This window comes from Polypterus senegalus, chromosome 4 (assembly GCF_016835505.1).
Source record: "Polypterus senegalus isolate Bchr_013 chromosome 4, ASM1683550v1, whole genome shotgun sequence".
In the NCBI taxonomy this organism is placed as follows: domain Eukaryota; kingdom Metazoa; phylum Chordata; class Cladistia; order Polypteriformes; family Polypteridae; genus Polypterus; species Polypterus senegalus.
In genome coordinates, this window is record NC_053157.1 from 37,650,591 (window position 1) to 37,662,752 (window position 12,162).

Here is a 12,162-nt window from a genome sequence, read left to right on the forward strand (position 1 = left end):
CTCGTTTATCGCGGTTAATCCATTCCAGACTCTGCCGCGATAAATGAATTTCCGCGAAGTAGGATTCTTTATTTATAAATCGAATATTTTCGCAGTTAGAGCATAGAAAACCTGTTTACGACCTTCTAAATACAGTAATCCCTCCTCGATCGCGGGGTTACGCTCCAGACCCCGCGATAGGTGAAAATCCGTGAAGTAGAAACCATATGTTTGTATGGTTATTTTTATATATTTTAAGCCCTTATAAACTCTCCCACACTGTTAACATTATTAGAGCCCTCTAGACATGAAATAACACCCTTTAGTCAAACGTTTAAACTGTGCTCCATGACAAGACTGAGATGGCAGTTCTTTCTCACAATTAAAAGAATGCAAACATATCTTCTTTTCAAAGGAGCGCCGTCAGGAGCGCCGTCAGGAGCAGAGAATGTCAGAGAGAGAGAGAGCGTGACAGAAAAGCAAACAATCAAAAAATCAATACGTACTTTTAAGTTTACAGAAGCACCGCGATAAAGCGGCATTTTGTAGAGGAGCGTCCTATCTTCTAGGCTAACAGCCACTGTGTAAACAGCCCCCTCTGCTCACACCCCCTCCGTCAGGCAGAGAAAGTGAGAGAGACAGAGAGAAGCAAACAAAACAAGCGCCACGCGGGAAGCATATCTTATAGCATTGAGGAGTTTTAGTTAATATGTAATACATGCTCTGATTGGGTAGCTTCTAAGCCATGCGCCAATAGGGTCCCTTGTATGAAATCAACTGGGCAATCAAACTGAGGAAGCATGTAACCTAAATTAAAAGACCCATTGTCCAGAAAGCCAACCAGCGAAAAATCCGTGATATATATTTAGATGTGCTTACATTTAAAATCCGCGATAGAGTGAAGCCGCGAAAGTCGAAGCGCGATATAGCGAGAGATTACTGTAACCTCAAAAACCTCAAATAGAGAGCTTAACTTTTTTTCAAATGACTGTAAAAAATGAAAACCAGCGTTAAATCATGATGGCGATTGATTCACCACTTGTCAAGTAGAGTTTCTCGGATGTCAGAGGTGAATGAAGGACAAGCTTAAATGTGACCTGTGTATGCACTGAGGGAGCCTGAATTCTTGACCAAGAAACATGGACTCTAAAAAACATTTATTTCCTAAGGAGAACCCCTGGGTAATTACAATCATCATTGTACATGTGAGACACCATATTGAACCACCCACACACGCTCATGGTAAGTAGGACCCAGAGGACCGTGAAAGAAAAAACAAAGAATTGAATCTGGATGTATGAAAAGAAGAGGAGTTGACTCACGAACTCCTTGGCTTCTTCTTTCTTGATTTGTGATATCGGAGGCTTTAGAAGATTCATCTTCATGACTACAGCTGTTTGCCAGTCGGAGATGTACGTTGTTGAGCTGGAAAGTGCCGTAATGGTTTTCATCAAAGTCACCATGAGGAGCAGGGCTGGAATCTTCCGATTTTGGAGATTTCCATTTAAGGACCGCCACATAGAGAGTCGCTGAGAGGGGCAAAGCAGCGAGGATAAGACAGATAAGCCTGAAAAGATAACTTGAGAGAATCAGTCAACACTGCGATGGCAATCAAAAAAACAAAAATCAGGTACGAACCCAATGAACTAAGAACTAAACACAATGAGTCTGCAAGTAGGAATGCTCACATGGTTCTCTGGCTGGCAAAAAGATCTTGAGTTGGCTTGGAATCTGTCTGATTCAGAAGCCCTCAGATTTGGTCCTGGAGGCTTGCAGTGGCTGTATGTAGGTGTTGTTCCAACCCAGTTTCTGAATCAACATTTTTGCGTTTCATTTTAGATTAAGTTACCCAACTCCTATTTGTTTCTTGAAGTCCCAAAGAGCTGTAGTCAGTGTTTTTAAATTGCGTGTGCCAACTACAAATGAGGTGCAAATGACCAAGGAACCTGCAATTGATCCAATTTGCACCGGCAGGTGGGCATCATGAAGTGTCTGGTTTAATAACATTTTTGGAAACAAATGGAAGAGGAAAAAAGTTAAGGACTGAGAATGGCTAATCTACTTCATAACTCATTTGGGTGGTACTCTTGGAAAAAAACTCTACATAATATATGAGCAACCTGAAGTGTCAGAATGAAAGGCACTCATAAGTGACATTTGGTAAAAAAAAAACGGTTAGTAATTAATAAACTGCTGCCACTGTGACCCTCTAAAAGGAGGCCTGAGGAGCCCTGCTATAAATCATCAAATCAGAAGTCCTGTAGATGTCTTAGAGAAACCACCACAAGAACAAGGAATTTGGGCACACCTGTGAGGCTGGTGACAGGGTGACAATCTCCTTCCAGTGACACTCAGAAAATAGCTGGCACTCTACCTAAGAGACTTCTCCAGGTACTCTTAAGGAGGACCTCAAATGTGTCAGAGTGAGAATTTATGACTGGACCTGAAAAGGTCTGTCCACCCACAAACACCAGGACACCTGACAGCTGGAGCAGTTTTGCAAAGAAGAATCAGGAAAAATTTCATTACCAGAATGTGCAAAGCTGACAGACAAACCACGACTGATGCGTCTACTAAATACTGACTTGACAATATGCGATCAATTGTTTTGTGTTTCCTAGATGTAGCTCATTTAGATCAATTTGCAGAGATCTGTTTTTCTTTTTTTGCTGATCAGTGTCATGAAAGCCAAAATGTGATTCAAAATTGTGAAATAACAAAATGTGAAAACCTCCAAGGGGTGAATACTTTTCTTAGGCCCCTAAGATATTACTGTAATTGCCAGGACAGGCTCAGACTCCACCACTAAGCTGGCATTAAGCAGGTGATATCAAAGGAATGGCTCAGTCAGGTGATGGCCTGGAGCGTTTTAACTCTTTTCATTTTGAAATGTTTACTGCACTCTTGTCTTGTGTTCTACATAGGAATGAATTGAACTGGGCATCCGGGGGCCACAGTGGCGCAGTTTCTATCCCTGCCGTCCCACAGCCCCAGCAGCCTGGATTGAAACCCGAGAAGGCTGTCTTCTTTATGGAGGTTGCATTGCACTCTCCACTGCCCTCCAATACTCCAGTCCTCCTCCTACGTCCCGAAGGCACACATGTTAGGTAATTCTGAATTGGCCCTGAGCAAGCAAATAAGTAAGCAAGTGTGGAGGTCTTATGATTCCTATCATGGATGAACACCCCATTCAGAGTTGGTTCCCACCTTATGCCCTGATGCTCCTGGCTTCATGTTGCCATTAAATTAAATAAGAAGATTATTGAATCGATGGATAGATGGATGAACCTGGAGGAATCACAGTCATAGTCACATAACACATCAAGTATACTTACAAGCACACAATGGCCGATGCGTCAGGGGTGGCCATGTTCTCCAGACATTGAGCTTTGTAAATCCCTTGGGTGTCATTGGGCAGTAACACTGATGGTACAGGAGCTATTAGTGAGGTGCCCTTGTACTGAAATATATCTAACAAGAAAGAAAGAAATCAAGAGTTTGTGAGGAGTCATTGAAACGCCGCAGGAGTCTGAGCAAGTAGGCAGGCGCTCACAGACTGTAAAGCCAGTAGGGGGCTGCGTTGTAGCCCTGGCACCAAACATCCATTGCTGTCGGAGGTCTTCTTATCAACTAATTACTTCAACGGAAGTTGATTTGTGCTGCTAATTAAGTGTGTCGTGGTAGTGACGTGGCCTGATCTGAAATTCCCACCACAATTTTTCAGGAATGCTATTAAGCACACCTCATCCCTACGTTTGTTTTTACTAACTTCTTTTAAAATATTCTCTTCCAGCTGCTATGTTATCATGAACACCTGGAATGGAATTGGCTGCCCCACTTTTTCTTATCAAATTTTAAAGTGATGGCTGGTTAGGAAAAATAAAAATCGTAGCTATGAATCCTGCCGCCCGTGTAAAGAAGGCTGTGATATCAGATGGGTGCATGGTGCTTACGGGGCTCTTAGTTCAAAAGAAGAATGAGAAATTGGATAAAGAACTGGTATGTGTACATGCTTCTAGGTATACGTGTGACTTGCATGCTTAGGTACTTATTGAACATAGACTTGTATGCTTACGTAACTCCTTACGGAATTAAAAGCAGAAAACACTTGCTGGTGTGCATCATTTTGAGTAAACTCTCAGTCTTCATTGGGTATCAGTGCTCCTTGCTCTTCTGCATGAAGAACCTTAACTTTAGCTTTTGAGGTTGCTCTAGAATTATTAATACATGCTTGGCTAGGTGTAAAAACAATAAATGAATACCAAAAATATCTGACCAAAGGAGATTTAGGAAATAGCACACGTGCCTACGCACTGAAATGTAGTCTGGAAATGAAAGCAGGAATTCGGAGCTAAAGACGACTCGGCGTCAGTCCTAAAGTCTCCACTCTGTAGTCAGGTTGTCCAAATTGGAGCTTCACGTTTGTGTTCCTTACTTTTGCCATATTTACTGCATTCATTTCGACATGTTGTGAGGTTTTGCGATATAGGCTGCATTGGAATACGAGATTCAAATTGTGAAAGTTTAGGTATCATTCATCATCTTTACATAAATATACTGATCTGCCCCAACATTAAAGCCGCTGACTGGTGATGTGAATCACATTGATTGTCTCTTTACAATGGCACCATCCCAGGAGTGGGATATATTAGACAGCTTGTGAAGAGACAGTTCTTGAAGGTGATCAGTTGATGAAAAATGAGCAATTGTGAGGATCTGAGCGACTTTGACAGGGGTGACATTGTGATGGATAGACAACTGGGTCAGAGTATCTCCAAAACAGCAGGTCTTGTGGGCTTTTCCTGGTATGTAGTGGTCAGTACCTACATAAAGTGGTCCAAGGTTAGGCCAACTGGTGAACCGATGACAGAGTCATGGACACCCAAGGCTCATTGATGCATGTGGGGTGTGAAGGGTGGCCTGTCTGGTCCAATCCCACAATAGAGCTACTGTAGCAGAAATTGCTGAAAAACCTAATGATGGCCATGAGGCAAAGGTGTCAGAACATGCAGTTCATCGCAGCTTTCTGCGTAGGAGGCTGTGTAGCCACTGACTGCTCTGAGTGTTCGTGCTGACCCCTGTCCACCACCAAAAGCACCTACAATGGCCACAAAAGCATCACAACTAGACCATGGAGCAACAGGAGAAGGTGGCCTGGTCTGCTGAATCATCATGTGGATAGAACGGCCATGTGCATGTGTGCTGTTTACCTGGGGAAGAGATGGCAGCAGGATGCACTATGGGAAGGAAGCAAGTCAGTGGAGGCTGTGTGATGCTCTGGGCAATGGAAACTTTGGCATTCATGTGGATGTTACAGTGACACGTACCACCGATCTAAAGATTGTTGCAGACTACATACACCCATAAATGGCAGTGGTATTCCCTGATGGCACTGGACTCATTCAGCAGGATAACATGCCCATGCGCCACTGCAGATATTGTTCAGGAATATGCCAAAGAGTTCAAGGCGTTGATTTGGCCTTCAAATTTCTCAGGTCTCAAACTGATTGAGCATTTGTGGGATGTGCTGGAGAAACAATTCCAGTCCACCTCACAACTTACAGGAGTTAAATGATCTGCTGCTAACGTCTTGGTGCCATCACAGGACACCTTCAGAGGTCCTGTGAAGTTCCTGCCGTGAAGGGTCAAAGGGAACCTACACAATATAGGGCAGGTGGCTTTAACCCTCATCCTACCGACTGGGGTCTTTAGGGACCCCAGAGGTATATATTTTGTCATATTTCACAGGTGTTTTTCTTTATCAGTCCAATTTTTTATGGTTTTGTCAAGCAGTTTGTTCCTAATAATGTCACATCATTGTTTTCTGTTTCTGCTTTGATCATTGCTTTTTAAAAAAACAACAAATGTCAAAAGTGCCCAAAAGCCCCAGTCAAAGCACTCAATCCTGTATATGCAATTTTAAGAAATATAATATTTATTCAGTCACTATTTCTGATTGGTTATCAAGTTATCAAGGGGTGTAGGGACACTCTGTTAGTCATTTAGAAGGAGACAGACACAGCAGCAGCTAGAGGTTTCCACAGCTCCTCTGTTGAAAACTTGAGATACTGCTGTTCCTAAGGTAAGATAAGTTCTGAGTCCATTCCTTTAGCTGAAGCTTACTGGAAAATGGACTGACATATGTGGGCACTATAAAGTCAAACAAGCCACATATCCCAGAGGAGATGAAGCCTAACAGTCATAGGGACGTCAACAATTCACCTTTTTGCTTTTATGAGCTAATTACCCCTGTGTCATGTGTTCCAGCAAAAGGAAAAGCCATACTGGTGCTGTCCTCCATGCATCATGACATCAAAGTTGAAGGTGAAAAGCAAAAACAAGAGATCATACTCCACTATAATGCAACCAAAAGTGGATTGGATAATCTGGATCATCTGGCCAAAATGATCACAAGCAGTAGAAAAAGAAACAGATAGCCGATGGCACTATTTATGAACATGGTGGATGTTGTGGCCATCGCTGCCTTCATCATCTGGGTGGGGAAGTCATCAGAACGTGGCAGACATTGCCGGATCTTCTTGAGGCAGCTGGGGCATGTCTTGGTCATGTCACACATGAAAAGGAGAGCTGAAACTCCTACATTGCAAGCCCCAATCAAAGCAGGATTGACTGTTATGGGAGGGAGAAAACTCCTCGTGTAAATATGACTGTCCAACGCTTGGGTGGAGAATCTATTCAGAAAAGGTGTTACCTTTGCTTGCGAGACACTGACAGGAAGGTAGCAACTGTTTGCTCCTCCTGTCTCATGCCCAGCATGCACTGAGCATATCATCAAGCAAATTGTGTGCTATGACTGCCTGTAGTGTCTTTAGCTTTCATTTGTTTGCTTACTTTGCACTGAAAGACAAAATGAAATTTAGAAGTGTTGAAGAATTTAGTCTTAAAAGATAAAAGAGAAGAATATGTAAATAAAAACTGTTGACGTTTGAATGACTGTATGTTTATTTCAATTATTTTATATACAAAATACGCAAATTAATTGTAAATTTGCTAAAACAATAATAATAATAATCTATTCTTTTCTTTAGATGACATTATTTACATAACTAATACTGCTTTGATAAGAAATAAGTTTTGCAATTATTATTATTTTGCTATTATGATTGTTTATTATATTAAACTAGTAAAATACCTGCGCTTCGCAGCGAAGAAGTAGTGTGTTAAAGAAGTTATGAAAAAGAAAAGGAAACATTTTAAAAATAACGTAACATGATTGTCAATGTAATTTTTTTGTCACTGTTATGAGTGTTGCTGTCAACAAGGATTTGATTATCATTATTTCTTTCAATCAGGTTCGTATTTGGAGGATGTGTTGTGTTCAAGTTACATTCCGTGTTTGTCAACCGTTGTAAAGATTTCATTCATCGAAGTGTTCACTACGCAAATCGATACTCGTGAATCTAAGATGTTTAACAGGTATTCCCGATATTAAGTTGTGGATTTGCCTGCGAATATTTAACGGCAGCGTGTCTATGAACTTAATTTAAACTTAAGCTTTACACCTTGCTTTCCTATTGATATGTCTACAAAGGCTTGTTCAGCGTCAGAGGGTTGTTCCTTTCCTACTGCATCAATAAGCAGCTCGTCTTCCTCTTTATCTGAGACATCACACACTGCATGCACGGGTTTACCTTTCCCAGTCCTGCAAACTTTAGCGAAATGCTTCAATTTACCACATTTTTACACTGTCTTCCTTTAGCTGGACATTGACTTTTTCCACCGTGTGCTTTGTTTGCGCAGTAGCTGCACTTATGAATATGCTTGTATGCATCACTCGCTTCATATTCTTTTGCTGCCTTCTCAATTGTGTAATGCGTTTTTTGTTCAGCGCTCTTTGGAGCTCTTCCTTGTTGTCTACGTACTGCGTTCACAGTCAGTTCACGTGAGCCGCTCGGAGTACATGCATCGAAGGTTCTCAGCTGTGCTTGTGTTATCTCGTACGATCTTGCGATGTCCATGGTTTTATTTAATGTTAGCTCAGACCCGGCACTTAAAAGTTTCTCTCGCACTTTCGCTGAGTTTGTGCCAAACACTATTCTATCCCTGACCATGTCATCTTCGTTTGCATAAGCACAGTCCTTCACCCGCGAATATTTAGTGGCAGCGTCTCTATTGAATTGCTGCTGACTGACGGCCTTATAAGGGCAGGCACTCAATTACGTGGGAGGCGTGATGATGAGAAACGCTACTCCGCCTCCCATGGCCATTGAGCTGCAGTATATGGATGAAAATAGGTTCCAGTTATGACCATTATGCGTAGAATTTCGAAATGAAACCTGCTTAACTTTTGTAAGTAAGCTGTAAGGAATGAGCCTGCCAAATTTCAGCCTTCTACCTACACGGGAAGTTGGCGAATTAGTGATGAGTGATGAGTGAGTGAGTGAGTGAGTCAGTCAGTGAGGGCTTTGCCTTTTATTAGTATAGATTATCCTTGGGGTCCTCAGGAACCCCAGTCTGCAGTTCGTGTATGTAAAATATGTCGGTAGGATGAATGTTAATATTGTGGCTGATTGATTGGTGTATAAGGATACGTTTAGGATGTTACCTTAAATCTAATCAGTAAAGGTAAGAGTAAGAGGGAGGCTACCGAGAACTACACTGAGCGGCGTCCATCTACCAAGATATAACTTGGTCCCTCAGATGAGCCTGAATTTGTTGTGGTGCAGACTCAGTAAAGTGCCAAATCTGAGTTTCTTCTAGGGCATTGTTCCAGATTATCTGGTCAGAGTAGCTTGGGTCATCTCATATTATGGAGGCCCATGCGTTAGGTTCAGGGGCCTCATGTATAAACAGTACTGTATACACACAAAAATGTTGCGTATGCCCGTTTCCACACTCACTTTGAGTTGTATAAAAACTAAACTTGGCGTAAAGCCACGCACATTTTCATGGCAGGGCCTCCCTTGCATACGCATGTTTCTGCTCGGTTTTGCAATCTGGCGGCTCACCCAGCTTCAAAGCAGTGCTACTGTTTCTGTGGTATGATGCGTGTTTTATGAAATGTACCGAAATTAATTGCCTATTGTTTACAAATTTAATTCACTTGATCCTGCTAGGTTTTAAAAAAAGTTTTTCAAGGTGAGAAATTAGAAAAAATAGAATTCTCACTTAGAGGATCTGTGCAAAACTTTTTTAAATCCTAGTAAGATCTAATCAATAAAATTTAAATTTAAATTGAGGAAGTGGATTCTCTTCCCTTTTTTGTATTCTATTTCTTTATTTTTTCTACTATTAAAGATTTACTCTGTTGGCCTAGCTTTATGGGGGGGTCCAGCAATATCCTAACACAGGGTCACGAGGGTCTGCTGAAGCCAATCCCAGCCAACACAGGGTGCAAGGCAGGAAGAAATCCCTGGGCAGGGTGCCAGCCCACCACAGGGCATACACAATTTAGGATCGCCAATGCACCTAACCTGCATGTCTCTGGGCTGTGAGAGGAAACCCACGCAGACATGGGGAGAACATGCAAACTCCGCGCAGGGAGGACCCGGGAAGTGAACCCAGGTCTCCTAAATGAGAGGCAGCAGCGCTACCCACTGCACCACTGCACCACCATGCCACCCTGATTCAAACCTAGTTTTGTAAAATTGAATTTGCTTGTATGGAATGCTATTTGATTTTAATAAATCCAATAAAATGTAAAAGAGTAATAATTCTCTTGATTGTAATCATTCTGCCACAATATAATGGTGCACAGAATGGCCAGACTATTCCAGCTACCATCCCTGCTTTAGAAGACATCACAAATGGAACTATTACAGGAGAGCGAATATTTAGAGAAGATGATGACTGGCTTCTAAGTCGATTTCAATTTCCAAGGGCTCTCCTCTTGGAGCTGTGTGTTGAACTGGCGCCGGCTTTACAAAAGCAGACTTTGCAAAATTATGCTCTACCTTTTCCATTGCAAGTTCTGCCCACTTTCAGGTTTTTAGCCACAGTAGTTTTTCATCGTGAACTTGCTGACAATTGGGTATTTCACAAACATCACTGAGTTGCGCCATGCCAGCTGTATGGGATGGTATTATCTGCTTATCATTCAGATAAGATTTCCTTACAGTGTGGTTGAACTGGAAAACACAAAAGTGCAATTCACAGTAACGTCTGGTTTTTCAAATGTAATCGGAGTGGTCAGCTGCACGCACATTTCTATTACAACAGTGCTAGACAAGTTACATCAGCCAGGGATGAATCACCCAAAGAATGAGCTGACATTACATCATATACAGGGTGGTCCAGATCTAATTATGCAGATCTAGATTGTCTGGATGACTTTGATTTATGCGGGGACGATTCCAGTTCGGTGCAAAGATGATTCTTCATGTCGTCAGTTCGCACACCTCTTTTTATATTTTTGGGTGATTTTCTATGTAATAAACTTAATAAGTTATAGCGTAATGAAAATTGCATAATTAGATCTGAACCACCCTATATAGCTGGACAGCCCATAAAAACAGCAGGTGCTTTTCCCAACGAGTGCGGCAAAAAGCAAACAGTCTTTTTATGGACGGCGAGTCACCTCAAAGTAAAGATCAGAGAATCGATCTGTTGTGGTTCTCGGTGCCATCGCTACACTATAAAGGCACCTTCAGAGAATGAATTTGCTTATGTTAATAGATAGCATTTCCTCTCTATTAATTGTGCAAGCATGTACCTGAAGAGATGCTCTATGATGAACCTGACCCACCAAGTCAGACACTGTTACAACTTTGTTTGAATGTAATTAGCAGAATGTAAAAATAGGTAATCAGATGCAGCATTTACATTTTAACTAATTCATTTAATTTGTGATTATATATCACACAGTACAGCCCGTATATTCCTCAGTTTATTGGCCACATCTCTTACAGCATCCACTATTGCATCTTGTCATTCTAGAACAGCGTCCGTCAGCACACAGCCAGATGTCCTCCCAGCAGTTTCTGAGACAGAGGTGTGTGTGAAGCCAGCGCCAACAACGTAATCGGCACAGCACCACCACCACAGCCTCACCATCGTATGGGGATCTGTTTTTGTAATATTGCCTGAAACCAAATAGACAGACAGTGGGCTGTGACTCTCCTTTTCACATCCACTGTGATATCTGAGCACTCTGCGACTTTCTCAACTTGAACGTTTAAGTGTTTCCACCACTGCATAAGCCAACAAACAGTATGTTTTTCCTTGCCTTCACTTCGCATTCACTGAAATTCTTCTTTTTTTCACTGGGCTTTTCAAATATTTTTAACCAAACACTGAAGAGAAGATGATATTTATGTTGATTTGAATATTAAAATAGTTAAAATACTGGGAAGAGTCAAGATGGGGCTGTAGGCGTGTGCACGTGCGTTAAATTTCATGTTCGTTGGGATTTGTAAAGGGGAAGTGCGTGGAACTTGTTGTACACACAGATTTATGCATCTGGATTTTTTTGTGCGTACGCAAATTTCCACTTTTGTCCGTATGCCATGCTTTAGTGTGAATTCTATGCACGGTGTGATACATGAAGCCCCAGGTCACTGTCATGTCCCTGGATCCTTTCTAGATCTTTGTTTGCTGTGTAACATGAAAAACTGTCACTAATTTGTGCACAGTGCCAATGAAGTGATGCACTTGATCAGCAAAGATATTTAGATATCCTGTGGTGTTACTCCAGTAATATCGAAGGATGCAAAGCTTGTCATGGAAACCATGCCATTACACCTCTAGCACAGTCAGGATGAACCACATTGTTCCAGTCCTGGTACCCATTCTCACTTTTATTCTTGCTTCACCAAATCATACACTTTATACAGTGCAGTGGAAGCCACACAAAGTTGGGCTCTGCAGCTTTCTGTGGTGGTGCTCATGACACCCAGCAGGGTTGAGTTACAGAACTCCATACTCCATGATGTCCTGTGGGAAAACCATGTGGCACTGCTGCAAGCTGCCATCTAACACTCCAGGGGAGGTAGTGCCCTGTACATGTCCACTCCCCCGGTCCTTCAGTTATGGCAGCGACCTGGCCAGGAAAGGGCCTTGGCCTCCCGTCACAACAGTATATGGTATCAAACATCATTGTCAAACCATGAAATATGAAGAAAAACTAAATGTACTTACCGATTATAACAAGCACTTCTACTTCACCGTCTTTGCATGTACTGGGGACACACAGACCAACAATATATTCCATTTTTCCCTGTAGGC

General features: G+C 42.0%; 1 protein-coding gene across 4 annotated transcripts in view; it reads right to left on the bottom strand.

Moving 5' to 3' along the window:
- Positions 1 to 12,162, bottom strand: part of oacyl (O-acyltransferase like) — a 56,849-nt gene that overhangs the window by 35,728 nt on the left and 8,959 nt on the right. For all 4 annotated transcript variants that reach the window (XM_039750482.1, XM_039750481.1, XM_039750484.1 and 1 more), the window contains 3 exons: positions 12,076 to 12,154; positions 3,315 to 3,450; positions 1,302 to 1,546 (listed from right to left, as the gene is read on the bottom strand). In XM_039750482.1, the coding sequence (XP_039606416.1) occupies positions 1,302 to 1,546; positions 3,315 to 3,450; positions 12,076 to 12,154 (460 nt within the window). The remainder of the gene's footprint in view (positions 1 to 1,301; positions 1,547 to 3,314; positions 3,451 to 12,075; positions 12,155 to 12,162) is intronic.